At 43.6% G+C, this 15,700-nt stretch overlaps 1 protein-coding gene and 1 non-coding gene across 2 annotated transcripts; one reads left to right on the top strand and one right to left on the bottom strand.

Moving 5' to 3' along the window:
- Positions 1–8,698: 8,698 nt before the first annotated feature.
- Positions 8,699–8,805, bottom strand: LOC119624545 (U6 spliceosomal RNA). The gene has a single exon (XR_005240711.1). It is a non-coding gene; the product is annotated as a U6 spliceosomal RNA (small nuclear RNA).
- Positions 8,806–13,379: 4,574 nt separating this feature from the next.
- OR6Q1 (olfactory receptor family 6 subfamily Q member 1) lies at positions 13,380–14,333 on the top strand. The gene has a single exon (XM_037997602.2). The coding sequence runs from the start codon at positions 13,380–13,382 to the stop codon at positions 14,331–14,333; it is 954 nt and encodes a 317-aa protein (XP_037853530.2).
- Positions 14,334–15,700: the final 1,367 nt, after the last annotated feature.

Raw genomic sequence — 15,700 nt, 5'->3', positions numbered from 1 at the left:
TTTTTAGAAAACACAAATAATGTCTACAAATTGCTAAAAAATGGTTAAAAACTACTCAGTAGAAAAATGAAAGTACACAAGAACGGGAATCCATTTGGCCAATAAACATTTGACAGGATGCCTAACCCACAGATGGCCGAAACTGTCAGAGGGTTGCAATTACATCGTGCTGGTTTTGTATGAGAAATGTGGTAACTCTCAGACACACTGCAGATGGCTATATAGTTGGGGTCACCCCTTTGGAGAGCAATTCAGCATTGTTTAGTGATGTGAGATGTGTTTATTTAGGTCACCCTCAAGCAGCAGTTCTCAAACTTTAGCTTGATTCAGAATCACCTGGAGGATTTGTTAAAGCACATATTGCTAGACCCCACTCCTAGAGTTTCTGGTGCAGTAGGTCTGAGGAAGGAGCGGATTTGCATTTCCAACATATCCCAGGTGATGCTGCTGCTGCAGGCGACCACACTTTGAGAACCACTCCTTCAGACAGACTTTTGCAGATGCGCACAATGAGACCAGTCATGAGAATGTTTATTGTGAGGAATAGTAGAAAATTAGATACACCTTCAATGCCTACTGAGAGAATGAATAAGTATATAGTTTTTAAAAATACAACAGAATATACATGGAAATTAAAATGAATGAGCTAGAGCTGCAAGTATCAACATAAAAATATTAAAAACAATGCTCTAAGAAGAAAGCAAATTGCAAAGTATAGAAGTTAATCCACTATACCTATTTTAAAATATGCAAAAAAAATAAAATATTCATGGATAACAAATAGTATGAATCATTTGTGAGCATGATAAATACTGAATTTACCATATTGGTTAATTCTGAAGAGGAGGGGAGGGTGCAAGGGTGATGGGACTGAAAACAAAGAGAAGGCCTCAACTATATCTACATTTTTATCTCTATCATTGATTTATCTATCTTCATCATTATCATCATCATCATCTGTAAATATATATATGTCTGTGTGTCTCTCAGTCTATCAATCATACTTTTACAAAAAAGGATGTGGAATAAATATTGCCAAAAATTAATAATTGATAAAGTTAGACAGTAGTAAACATTATATTATGTTCCTTCTTGCGTATAAAGTTCAATTATTTCATGATAAAAATACAATGAAAAGAAATGCCTGCAAAAAATACTATGCTAGACTCTGTTTCTGAGTGCTGTTAAGGCTGAAAAACATCGTGTTGAGATTGAGCCTGTACTGTGGAATGAGATTTATATATGATCTTGTAGACCTCATCATCATAATATATTAAAATTGGAAGTACAACGAATGATTTCAAATCTCTTCTCTGAGGAGTGGTGAAGGCTCTTGGCTTTTTGCTCTAGTCTGTGTCCTTCCTTTGCCAGTGTTGGTTCTGTAGCCCCTCCTCCAATGCGTCTCGGTTTCTAGGTTTGGGATATTTGATTCCTTGGGCCAGAGGAAAATAATAGGAATATGATCATTCGAAGCCTCTCTTATTACTTTCACACACACAGGAGAATTCTGCCTTTAATTGCTCAGTTTCTGAACTTTTGTGATGTGAAACTGGGACAACAGATAGAGTGGCAACACTCAAGGAGCTTTCAAGGCTGGACTGGTTTACGCTGTAAAGCCAGAGGGACATGGTATTTCAGAAGGTGAAAGGAGAGGAGAAAGGCAGGAACCAATGGGGCCTGGGCTGGAGAGCAGAGGTTTGGAGTTTGCCTCGTTTTCCTTTGTTCTCCAGGTGGCTGTTTCCCTCTGAATGTCCTTGGCCTGCGGACATAATGTTCTTCCTAGTTGCTCTTGATCAGCCTCACATGTGAGTGCAGAAGAGGATTTTTAAATTAATTTTTTTTTTTATTTTTTAGATTTGCAGAGGGAGAGTCATTGACAGATTGGGTCAGAGCTGCAAAGAGGTTTTTCCATTGAGTGGGAATGCAGATACGGCACGGTTCAACATCCTTCCTGCCTCGAGCAGGCTGAAGTGTCGTGATATAACCATCTTATGTCTACTGTCAGGTGGACAAAGCCCTCAACGTTGTTTCCTTATTTATCTCTGACTACATCCTTGTCGTGTAGTTTTATTTTCCTAATTTTAGAGAGGTAGCAAGTCTATGAAGAGGCTTATGTAGGATTCAAGTCTAAGTGTTAAAGCAAACTAAATATGGCCTGAGAAGGCCTCCGGTACTTCTACAGCTGAGTCCTCGTGGATGAGCTGTAACCTAGCGTAATAGATTATGGTGGAATGAGAATTATATACAATTTTGTAGACCTCATCGTCATAATACATAAAATTGAAAACACAACTTACTAGTGTGCACCTGTAACAATCGCTGAGTGTTGGCTAATCTTAGTGGCCATACTTCAACCACTCACAGACTGCTGAATGTTACTGCGTTCAAATAAGGCAAACGCTGAGCTGGAACCAATGTCACTGTTTCTCTACCTCACTTCCGATTTCTGTATGTCACTTTACCTTTTTTGTCTACACATTTGTTCTGATCACGAGGCACCCCAGAGTCTCTGTGAATCTGCTGTGATTCTGGGGGTTGCCCAATTCACGAATTGTTCATTGCTCAACTAAACTCCTTTAAATTTAATTCAGCTAAACTTTTTCTTTTATCACAAGTCTATGATGTTTTACACCAAGCAGTACTGCACTAGGCTCTTTGGGAATGCAGAAAATATAAGACATGGCCCTGTCGTAAAAGATCTTTATTGTTTAGTTGAGAAGACAAGGTATTTGCACCTGAAACATTAAGGCTGGACATAGGATCAAAGAAAATGGTCCTATGCATTGAGGATGTGTTAAAGAACAAGTCATCTATATTGCCTTTGGGCTTTGCCAGCTTGGTCTGGTTGGCTTTTGTGATCAAACATAGTGGATACTCACCATCTCTGATGTTCTTTTTGCTTTATATTGAAATAACACCATATTTCCCTTTTGGGGAAAACAATTGCTCAGTCTGTAAACAATCATCAAATGCCCCAGAGTAACTCTTTGAAAGGAAGGCAATTTGGCACAGTAACATTCAGGATAAAAGTGACCCTAAGTCACAGCCTTTATGGAATTGTAAGCTCCTTAAGGGTTGAAGCTGGTACTTCACATCTGTATTGCATAGAGCCTGGCCCAGAGTGGTTACTCAGTGATGTCTGGTGTTATCATTGAAGATTATTTTCCAAGAGTGGGGATAGGGGGCAGGTAGGTGGATGGTGATATCTGACCCTCTCTAATGAGGAAGGCCTCACTGCATCCATGATAAATCTGAACTCTCTAGATTTCATGTCACCATATTCTAGAATAGTTTGGAGCCAGAGACCTTGGCAAAGAGTCTAGCTGTCACGGAATCTTCGCTGGTTGGCCCCTCATCCTCCACTCTGAGGCATCCGTCATCCTAATCTACAGATTTGGGACTCCCACATAGCTTCTGCATACCCTCTGGGACAAAGTTTTTCATAATTTATTATTTTCTTTTCTTTGTTGTCTGAGAGCTTTAAACCTCCATGGAGAACTGGTCCCATGGGTCACCCCCAGGGGAGTTATAGGCACATACGTGGAGTATGAGGCATTTTATAGCCAGCGACAATTCTTGTTTCTTCTCTTTCCAGTTCAGCCAGTGGCAGATCTGTGCCCTCTCCCTTTGGTTCAGAGAAGCTGTGATCCTTGAATTTGGGGTCTCTGTTCCTCAGTGGGATTCAATAACCTGTCCTGGCCACCAGTTCCAAGGTTCTGGGTATGCTTGGCCTTGGTGCTTCAGCCAGAGAAGACACTAGGAAACTAGAGAAGCAGTGGGAGGCAGGTACGTGGCTCCTCTAGAGGCCCATATCCAAAGAGCACCCTAGGTGTGGTGCATGGAAGGAATGTTATCAATCAAATGGATACCAAATCTAGAGGTATGATTCCTGACTTCCGTATAGCCCGATCTTTTCGTCAGAGTTTTCTCAGTTTGTAATCTCATTTTTTTTTTTTGTTCAAAACCTCTTTTTTAAAAAAAACTTTTTAAATTTAGTTTTTAAATTATTTTATTTATTTTTATTTTTTGAGTCAGAGTCTCCTTCTGTCACCCAGGCTGGAGTGCAGTGGTGTGATATCAGCTCACTGCAACCTCCACCTCCTAGGTTCAAGCAGTTCTTCCTCAGCCTCCTGAGTAGCTGGGATTGCTATGTGTGTGCCATCATGCCTGGCTAGTTTTTGTGTTTTCAGTAGAGACAGGGTTTCACCATGTTGGCCAGGCTGGTCTTGAACTCCTGACCTCAAGTGGTCCACCCACCTCGGCCTCGCAAAGTGCTGGGATTACAGGTGTGAGCCACTGCGCCCAGCCCAAAAGCTCTTTTACAGAGTCATTGTGGTTTTAAATATCAACTCAGTTTTCAAGTGAGAAAATGGAGGCACACAGAATTCAACTGATTTGTTTAAGCTCATATAGAGTAGGGGTGCCAAGAGACTTTGTGGGGTTTTAGTTCTCCTTCATCTCTGTTTGCCTCCTCAAGCCACCTCAAATAAACCTACAATCTAAAGAAAATCAATTTGCTTTTGTTATTCCAGGGCAGCTTCATGACGATTCCCAGAGTCCCACCAGATGGCCATTCCCATGCTGTCCCTTTATTGAAATTCTGTGGTCATCACATAGTCCATAAGCAATGGAAGCAAAAGAGTAAACAGGTTTTACCAGAGTGTAACTTTCAAGTTTCAAAGAACCCGCACATCCACTATCCCATCAATTCACAGAATGTTCTGAGAGGCGACAAGAATAGGTGTTATTCCTGCCTGGAGATTAGGAGCTAGAAGCTCAGAAAGCTTGATTCTCACCTTGGTTCCTGTCTGCTATGGTGGACTCTCTGGCTTGGTTTTGGTCTGGGATCTCTGTCATATAAATGGCTGGAGAAGCCTCCCACTTATTTTCGTATACCTCAATTTCCCATTTGTTCCCATCATAGGGAGACTATATATCAGTAGCTTTGAGGAACAGATTGTATGTGCTCAGTATTGAAGCCCCTGGAATAATGACAGAAGTACCCAGTTAATTGATCAGATTTTATTTTAGGAATATCAGCCTCCCTGGGGAGGTGGTATGATGGAAAGATGGTGGGCTCTGGAGTCAGACTGGGCTGGATTCTCATCTGGACTCTGTCACTTACTAGCTGGTTGAAGCAGGGCTTTTGAGAGCCCCACATGCTAGGTCCCTTCATCTTGCCAGCTACCTGGCAACTAAGCAAATCTAGGACTTGGTGGAACAGAGTTTGAAAACAGCTGATAGAGTACAGCTTTCCGGGAAATGTAAAATTAAATTCTGTAGCTAAGAAAAAGAAATTATATGTAGAAATCAATTCAGTTTGCCTCCCACCCAAGGCCATGAGAGCAGGCTGCTCCAGATATACAAGACGTCATTCCCGCAGGCATTGTCAGTCTTAGAGTCCATGGGCAGTAATCGCATGGACAACACCCAAATTGATTGACTTTTCTGAAAGTATTGGTGAACTTCCTTTTCTTTCAGTTTCCTTGAAAACAGGTAGCTAGAAATGGAAAGGAAACTAAGTACGCTGGGTCAGCAGGATGCCAGGAGCATGCAACCATTCTTTGATTACATCACTGTATATTGACTGCGTGTAGACTACATGCCAGTGACTCTTTTGGCATTGGCAATACAGTGATGAACAAACAAAGGCACTATCTTCAAGGAGCTTCCTTTTGCATGAACGTGTGTGTATGTGTGTGTGTGCGTGATGTTACAGATAAACAAATACCTACCAGATGGCAATGAGGCTGTGACGCAAAAAATCAAACTGAGAAGAGAATCAGAGAGTGAAAGGAATTGCGTTTTCAGATAGGTGGTCAGAAGGGGCCTCTCTGTTAAGCTGGCCTTGTGCAGGGAATTGAAGGAAGTGCAGGAGGAAGCCACACAGAGATGGTAGAGGGAGCAAAAGGAGCAAAGGCCCTAACTTTCCCTTAATGCCATCTCCTTCCGTCTTTGGTCCAGCCCAGCAATGTACATGTTATCCTCCCCAATTGAAGATGAAGACACTGAGGCTCAGCAAGATCAAACTCACAAAGTCACAAGCTCACAGCTACGGTCTGACGGAGGTACGGTCAAATGCAGCTCTACCGATTTCAGAGACGGTGCTGTTACCACAGGGGGCTGTCTGCATGTTGGAAAATGAGATGTGCTGCTGCTGTCACGTTGCAGCGGTAGTGGGGAAGCAGGCATGCGATGAGCTGGACCCAAGAGGAATCAGACAGCAGGTCTCTGGGCTTCATCCTGGGCATCTCCTAGCCCCGCTGTCTGTCTCATGACACCTACCCGCTGTGCCTGCTCACCTTGGTTTGCTGGCTGTTTTTTTGAAATCATTTCCTGGATCTTAGTAAGTTTCTTTTCCAGTTCCTTTCACTTTTTGGGACCGGTCCCCTAGATGCCAGGTGGAGAGAACTGAAAGAGGGAGAAGTCCAGCCTCTCTCACCAGGCTTGTCATGTAGCTGCACAAGCTAATAGCTGCAGAAACCAAGTTTTAATGTTTGTGCATGGGCTTCAAACTGTTTTTCCATGTTTGTTAGGGAAAATCTTAGCCAGGGAGCACTATCTTTTGAGGACATCAAATTGGGCCAAGTTCCTGTGCGGCCTTTCTCCTTATTTAGTGATTGCCCCGTGTGACCCTCTCCTCTCCAGCTGACCGCTTTTTCCCTGCATGGCACTTGGTGGATAAAGTTCCCTGAACCCTGGAGAGGAAGCGGATGCTGTTAATAGCCCTGGGAGTGTGACTGTGCTTTGCAGCTCACTGGAGCCTGTGGGATATTCCTCCAGCCTTGGCGGGGCTCTGAGCTGCAGGGAAATTAACCTCCGAGTCAGGGCAGGGAGCCAGGGTTGCAGGCACGTCGTCATCGGCTGAAATGAAATGGCAGAGGATAATGGCACGGTGTGGAGGGAAAGCATAGGCTTTTTTGTCAGAAGCTCTGGGGTTTGGCTCTTCTCTGTGCCATGTAGTTCTTTGATCTTGTGCAAGTTACTTACGGTCTCTCTGAGCCTTCAGTTATTTCAATTGCATGAAAACCAAGACAAGTAACACCTCTATATCAGGAATAGTTCATAGGATCATAGCACAGTATTGTGGGGATGAAGCAAGATAGTATCAGCTCATCAGAATCTAGCCCATGGGAGGGGCTTCATAAATGACCCTTTCTTCCTTCCTTTCTTTTTTTTTTTTTGAGGCGGAGTCTTGCTCTGTTATCAGGCTGGAGTGCAGTGGCACGATCTCAGCTCACTGCAACCTCCGCCTTCCGGGTTCAAGTGATTCTCCTGCTTCAGCCTCCTGAGTAGCTGGGGCGCCCTGCCCAGCTACTGTAGGGCATGTCCTACAGGCGCCCACCACCACACTCAGCTAATTTTTGTATTTTTAGTAGAGACGGGGTTTCCCCATGTTGGCCTGTATGGTCTCGATTTCTTGACCTTGTGATCTGCCTGCCTTGGCCTCCCAAAGTGTTGGGATTACAGGCCTAAGCCACCATGCCCTGACTCCTTTCTCCTTTTTTTTGGAGAGAAGCTCATCTTTCTACCAACACACGACCCGAAGAAGTGTTGGGGCGGGGGGGGGGGGGGTGGGGAAGAGGAGTAGAATTTGGATGCTCTGAAACTCTTGTTCAGAAATAGTTTCTCATGAGACGTGTCTCTGATGTCTTAAATGATTCCATCAGAAATTCATTGTTGGGTTAGGCATTGCCTCCCATCTAGGTTGCTTTCATCTGATTACAGTTAGAAGGTGGTAGAGCTGAGATTTGAAGGCATCAGGTGGTCTAATGCCTGAATGTAGCCTTAACCACTATGCTCTCCTGACTCTGTCCGTGGACCCCACAACCTCTTCTAACGATTCCTCTGGGCATATTAGCTACTTCCACCTGCCTCCCCCCTGGCTTGCTGGGGTGCCTCCCCCTCCCTCCACTGCACTTGGCTTTGTCAGTTAGGGATTGCCTTCTTTCCACCGTCCCCCACCCTCAGTGTGATTTAATTGGGAAATTGTTTCTTGATCTTACCTGTCCTGTCTTCCTTCTATGCCAACTTCACTGCCCCCTACTTTGTTCTACCAGACACATTGCAATTAGCTCATCACATCTCTGTCCTAACCCTTGAATACTTCTCTATCTTTCCTAAAAGATGCGGTTCTTAAAAGGCAGGACTTGCAACTCATTTTGGGTTAGAGGCCTGATGCCTAGTACCATGCCTGGCACTCAGGGTCTCCTTGAAGAATGCTTGAATGAGGAACTGGCAGGCGTAGAACTGTGGATAAACCAGTTCACTGAGTTAGCAAATTAATAGGTTCAAAAATTTCCAGGAGTTAGATAGCTGTGAGATTCTCTCTCTCAATCTTTTTATTTTTTTTTCAACTTTTATGTTCAGGGGGTACATGTGCAGGCTTGTTAAAACTATGGAACATGGCTGGGCATGGTGTCTCATGCCTGTAATCCCCACACTGTGGGAGGTCGAGGTGAGTGGATCATTTGAGGTCAGAAGTTTGAGACCAGCCAGGCCAATGTGGTGAAATCCTGTCTCTATTAAAAATACAAAAATTAGCTGGATGTGGTGGTATGTGCCTGAAATCCAAGCTACTCGGGAGGCTGAGGGAGGAGAATCACTGGAACTTGGGAGGCGGAGGTTGCAGTGAGCCAAGATTGTGCCACTTCACTCCAGCCTGGGCAACAGAATGAGACTCTGTATCACAAATAAAAAAAATATGGAATGCTTCACAAATTTGTGTGTCATTCTCATGCAGGGACCATGCCAATCTTCTCTGTATCATTCCAGTTTTAGTATATATGCTGCCGAAGCGAGTATTCTCTTAATCTTTTTAATGAATGAATGTGCATTAATATACACTAGCAAAAGAAGTAATGAGACATTTAAAAAATTATTTTATTCATTTAAACTCTTTGAATGTTGTTCTCCATATATCAATCTGATCTATTTGACAACTTGAGTTCATTTCTTGAGTCTCTCAAAGAATGCAATTGAGTGTCAGGCAGTAGAGGAAGAGCTGATGGAGATTCAAGCATTTTTCTAGAATCGTTCAGTTTAGATTTTGGGTTTCTGATTTGGAATTCAAGAAAAGGTTCCCTTGCAGTTTGTTAATTAACATTAGGGTAGGAGGAGCAATAAGGACTCACTGGGCTTCAGTGCAGGTGCAATTGCTCACGCGTGTCCAACCAAACCCCGGATATCAGTTGTCCCCCATCCCCCATTTCTCTGCAGAACAAGAGACAATAAATAATTTGGGAACAGTCTGGCTGCTTGGTGGTGGCATAGGTGGTATGTGTGTCCATAAAGTAGGGTAACTACTGCTTAACACAGTAAGGTGGTGTTCTTTTTCGCTCATGAGACAGTCCTATGTGAGTCAAGGGCAGGGATTGGCAAATTACAGCCCATGGTCCAAATCCAGCTTGTAGCCTGTTTGTGTATGGCCCATGAGCTAAGAAAGGGTTTTACATTTTAAAGAATTGCAAAAACAAACAAAAAAACCCACAGAGAAGAATGTGTGGCAGAAACTGCCTGTGGCTCATAAAGCTTAAACTATTTAAATCCGATCTGTTACAGAAAATGTTGGGTAACCCCTGCTCCAGGAAGAAGTGAGTCGTTTTCCCTAGGAATCTAGGATCCTGCCAGCTCTTGGCTCTATGATGGGGAAAGAGATAGTGGGGAAGACACTCCTGTTCTTAAAAATCTCAGTCCACAGGTGAAATGCATCATTGCCTGGGTACAAGCGGATAAAAAGTTAGCCCTTGGCTCTCCCTCTCTCCTTTTCTCTTGTATCCTACTTCTTTACTCCTCCTTCAGTTTTTGAGAAACAAGAGCAGACCCTTTCAATGTAGCTAATCTGGGACTGATACAAAGCCCACAGGTTCTAGCACCCTCTCTCTAAGCCATGGATCAGAGCTCTGAAAGCATTAAAAAGTAATACCTGCTCTGTATCAGGCTCCATGGTGGATGTTACGGGGGGCATCTGTATCAGGCCCCAGGGTGGATGCTGGGGCACCTGCTCTGTACCAGACCCCAGGGCGGATGTTGCGGGGGCATCTGTATCAGGCCCCAGGGTGGATGTTGCGGGTAGGGGGGCCTCTGTATCAGGCCCCAGAGTGGATGTTGGGGGCGCATCTGTACAAGGTCCCAGGGTGGGTGCTGGGAGGGCATCTGTATCAGGCCCCAGGGTGGATGCTGGAGCACCTGCTCTGTACCAGACCCCAGGGTGGATGTTTGGGGGCATCTGTACAAGGTCCCAGGGTGGATGCTGGGGCACCTGCTATGTACCAGACCCCAGGGTGGATGTTCAGGGGCATCTGTACAAGGTCCCAGGGTGGGTGCTGGGGCACCTGCTCTGCGCCAGGTCCCAGGGTGGATGCTGGGGCCACCTGCTGTGTACCAGGCCCTGAGATAGATGCTTGGGGTACTTGCTTTGTACCAGGCCCTGGGGCAGCTGGTGGGAGAAACTGCTCTGTACCAGCCTCCACGGTGATGCTGGAGAAACCTGGTCTGTACCAGGCCCCAGGGTGGATGCTGGGGGCACCTGCTCTGCACCAGGTCTCAGGGTGGATGTTGGGGGTACCTGCTCTGTAGCAGGCCCTGGGGTAGAGGCTGGGGGCATCTGTACCCTCCACCGTGGTTCCTAGGTCAGAACAGGTGCCCTGTGCATTTGTTTGCTTGACCTGCTTACAAGTTTGGAGGAATGAGGTAAGGAAAAAGGCTTCCTAGTGAAGACAGGACTATCAAACTTGAGTCACAGCTGAAAGGACAGGTAAGATTTAGAAATAATAGTAAGAATTTATAGATGACACAACCGAGCTAGTAAATTGCAGATGCAGGGCTTGATCCCAGAGCTGTTTGACTCTAAATCTCATTCTCTCCATGATCTATGAAAAATAATGACTTTTTCAGAGAGTTTGACTATGAAACTGTCTAACACAGTAAGTCAAGTCAAACTGCTAGAGCATCTGTGTGCAGTATTTCCATTGGGAAAGGTGATCATTGTTTGGAGGCTGCTACATTGTAAATGAGGTTGCAAACGAGATAAATGGGAGGGAATTGCGTCCTGAAATTTCCTTGAGCCAACAGAAGCATGAAGTGTCTGGGGCTGCAATGCAATTATGTGAGAGGAAGCCGATGTTTATAGACATCCCTCTGTGGGGATGTTAGGCATGGTGAAGACGCACGCAGAAATCTGAAAACTTTGAACTTGTTTATTTCTGATTTTGTATCTCTACATGCTTTCATTGCCAGGAATTCTGAAGCCAGAAGGAACTTGCTAATTATTTACAGGGGAAAGAACAAGGGCTTTAGACCTTGGCAAACCTGGATTCAAATTCCAGTTCAGGAATCTATGACTGTAGCAAAACATTATTTCTTTTTCTCCAAAGGGTCAGAAACAGTAAATAATTTGCCCAAGTTACACAACTAGGACAGAATTGCTTTATTTATGTTACTGCATAACAAAGCGGCCTAAAACTTAGTGGTTTAAACAACAATCAGTTATTTAGCTTACAGATTTTTAATTTGGGGAGGGCTCAGCAGGGAAGGCTGGTGTCAGCTTGGCCAGCTCAATGGGGGCTGAATGGTCTGTTTCTCAGACAGCTTATTCACCTGGCTGGTACGCTGGTGCTGGCTGTCAGTGGAAGCTTGGCCAGGGCTGAGGGCTGAGGGACTTAGTTCCTCTTCACTTAGGCACCTCCACAGGCTACGTAGGCTTCCTCATGCTGCTGTGACTGGGTTTCAAGAAGCAAGAAGAGGAAACTGATGGTTTCCAAGCCCTGGGCCTGGAAACTGGCACAGCATCACTTCCACCTTATTCTGTTGTTAAGCCATCACAGAACCCAGATTCAATGGGAATGGCCAAAGACCCTCCTTTTGGATGGGAAGAGTGTTCAAGAATTTGGGGCTGTATTTTAAAACTGGCAGAAAAATGGAGATATTATATTTTCTCATTTAATTCTAAAATGAGATAGGAAGTAATCTCTTGGGAACTCTTTTGTATTATCTGTTTTTTAAAAAATGGGATTATTTAGCTCCAATATCAACTTGAAATATATGACCATGAGTGAATGGGATTCATGAATTGGTCATATATTTCAAGTTGATATTGAAGCTTAAATTCAAACCCAGTATGGATCCAAACCCAATTATGTTGATTCTGTCTTTTAACAGTCATGTTCACTCTCCTACTGGCATTTCTGCAGTTAAAGTCACCATCACTCCGTGCTATACTTGCAACAACCTCTTAACCCAGCCTTCCTTCCTGCCTCCTCCTTTTTTTTTTTTTTTTTTTGACATGGAGTCTCGTTCTGTCACCCAGGCTAGAGTGCAGTGGCATGATCTCAGCTCACTGCAACCTCTGCCCCCCGATTCAAGTGATTCTCCTGCCTCAGCCTCTCGAGTAGCTGGGATTACAGGCGCCCACCACTACACTGGGCTAACTTTTGTACTTTTAGTAGAGACAGGGTTTCACCATGTTGGCCAGGCTGATCTTGAACAACCAACCTCAGGTGATCTGCCTGCCTTGGACTCCCAAAGTGCTGGGATTACATGCGTGAGCCACCGTGCCCAGCTTCTGCCTCTTACCTTGTTCCCCTCCAAACCTGCCCCTTCTAAGGGGTAAAAAGAATAGCATTGCTTCTCTGCTTATAATTCTTAAAGGCTCCCTGTGGCCTTTAGACTGAAGCTCAGCTTTTTCCTTTCCCTTAATTTGGTTGCTGGCCCTTCATGGTGTCCCAGCCTACTTCTTGGGCTCAGAAACAGTCACTTTCTGTCTCTCTATTATTCCAGGAGAAGTCAACATGTAGATTTCCCCCTTGACATTTATTGACTCAAACATGATGCTAAGTGCTTTACAGGAATTATTTAACTTACATTTTCACAACAACTCTGTTGGGTTCTCTTTTATGTTGGGTTTTGAAGCCAGGTATGCTTGCTTGGGAAATCAAGCTGTTGAATTCTATGGTAAACTGTCTCTACTTGAAATTTCCCAAATGCACAGTCTCCTGTCTGGTGTCTGGAATGTTACACTTGCTATGTCTTCTCTCTATCTCTACCTTTTGTCTCACTAACTTATACTTCCTTTTCAGGTTCAGCTTTAGACAGTCTTCTCTCCAGGAAGATTTCTCAAGACTGGTTGAGCTTCCCCGCTATTTCTGCCCATAGTACCCTGTCTTATTCTTAGCCAGTGCATTTCATTTTGTACTGATATTTTTGTTTTCTCATGTCCCTCATGTACTGTAAATTCTTTGAGGGTAAGAACAGGGTCTTTACATCATGTTTTTCTTCTGAAGTGAAAGGCATTTTAGTACAACATCCTCCAACCTCACAGGTTCTCTTTGAGCTTTCATTGTCTATGAGGCTATGAGTTTGCTGAGCTCTCACTGCCACAGATGCAGCCATATACCAAAAACTGGACCCAGGTAACTGAATTTGTCATGATGGGCTTTGCTGGCATTCATGAAGCACACCTCCTCTTCTTCATACTCTTCCTCACCATGTACCTGTTCACCTTGGTAGAGAATTTGGCCATCATTTTAGTGGTGGGCTTGGACCACCGACTCTGGAGACCCATGTATTTCTTCCTGACACATTTGTCTTGCCTTGAAATCTGGTACACTTCTGTTACAGTACCCAAGATGCTGGCTGGTTTTATTGGAGTGGATGGTGGCAAGAATATTTCTTATGCTGGCTGCCTGTCCCAGCTCTTCATCTTCACCTTCCTTGGGGCAACTGAGTGTTTCCTACTGGCTGCCATGGCCTATGATCATTATGTGGCCATTTGTATGCCTCTCCACTATGGGTCTTTGGTGTCCTGGGGCACCTGCATCTGTCTGGCAGCTGCTTGTTGGCTGGTAGGCTTCCTCACACCCATCTTGCCAATCTACCTCATGTCTCAGCTAACATTTTGTGGCCCAAATGTCATCGACCACTTCTTCTGTGATGCCTCACCCTTGCTAGCCTTGTCGTGCTCAGATGTCACTTGGAAGGAGACTGTGGATTTCCTGGTGTCTCTGGCTGTGCTACTGGCCTCCTCTACGGTCATTGCTGTGTCCTACGGCAACATTGTCTGGACACTGCTGCACATCCGCTCAGTTGCTGAGCGCTGGAAGGCCTTCTCTACCTGTGCAGCTCACCTGACTGTGGTGAGCCTCTTCTATGGCACTCTTTTCTTTATGTATGTCCGGACCAAGGTGACTTCCTCCATCAACTTCAACAAGGTGGTATCTGTCTTCTACTCTATCGTCACGCCCATGCTGAATCCTCTCATCTACAGTCTTAGGAACAAGGAAGTGAAGGGAGCTCTGGGTCGAGTCTTTTCTCTCAAGTTTTGGAAGGGACAGTGAGGAGGCAGGTGGGAACCCAGTTTCCTTGCCTTTGATATTTAAAAACAGGTTGGTCAATAATGTTTAAGCTGAGACCACATCAAGAATGCAGTTCCATTTATAACAGCCACAAAAAATACAATACCTAGGAATACAACTAACCAAGGAAGTGAAAGATATTTATAAGGGGAACCACAAAACAATGCTAAAAATATCAGAGATGACACAAACAAATGAAAAAACATTCCATGCTCACAGATTGGAAGAATCAATATCATTAAAATGGTCATACTGCCCAAAGCAATCCACAGATTCAATGCTATTTCTATTAAACTATCAATGTCATTTTTCACAGAATTAGAAAAAACTATTATAAAATTCATATGAAAGCAAAAAAGGAGCCCAAATTGCCAAAGCAATCCTAAGCAAAAACAACAACAACAACAATGAAAACAAGAAAATAAATCTGGAGGCATATTATCTAACTTAAAACTATACTATAAGGCTACAGTAACCAAAACAGCATGGTACTAGTACAAAAACTGACACATAGACCAATGGGACAGAATAGAGAACCCAGAAATAAAGCTGCACATTGCTACCAACTGATCTTTGAAAAAGTTGACAAAAGATTCCCTACTCAATAAACTGCTGGGAAAACTGGCTGGCCATATGCAGAAGATTGAAACTGAACCTCTACTTATCACCATATTCAAAAATTAAGATGGATTAAAGACTTAAATGTAAGACCTCAAAATATTAAAAAATCCTGGAAGAAGACCTAGGAAATACCCTTCCGGACATTGGTCTTGGGAAAGAATTTATTACTAAGTTCTCAAAAGCAATTGCAATGAAAAACAAAAATTGACAAGTAGGACTTAATTAAATAGCTTCTGCACAGTAAAATAAACTGTTGACAAGACAAACAGGTAAACTAACAAATCAAAATATCTACAAACTATACATCTGACAAAGGTTTAATATCCAGAATCTATAAGGGACTTAAATCAACAAGAAAAAAAAAATTAATCCCATTAAAAAGTGGGCAGAGGACGTGAAAAGACACTTATCAAAAGAAGATATCCAAGCTGTAAACAAACATGAAAAAATTCTCATCATCATTAATCATCAGAGAAGTGCAAATGAAAACATAATGAGATACCATCTCACGCCAGTTAGAATGGCTATTATCAAAAAGTTAAAAAATAACAGATGTTGGGGAGGTTGCAGAGAAAAGGGAATGCTTGTGCATTGTTGGTGGGAGTGTAAATTAGTTTAGCCATGTGGAAAGCAGTTTGAAGATTTCTCAAAGAATGAAAAATAGAACTACTATTCAAACCAGCAATCCCATTACTAGGTATATACCCAAAGTAAAATAATCGTTCTAT

The sequence above is a fragment of the Chlorocebus sabaeus genome, chromosome 1 (assembly GCF_047675955.1).
Source record: "Chlorocebus sabaeus isolate Y175 chromosome 1, mChlSab1.0.hap1, whole genome shotgun sequence".
Lineage (NCBI taxonomy): Eukaryota > Metazoa > Chordata > Mammalia > Primates > Cercopithecidae > Chlorocebus > Chlorocebus sabaeus.
Note: the sequence above shows the minus strand (reverse complement) of the source record. Positions and strands in the feature narration are given on the sequence as shown.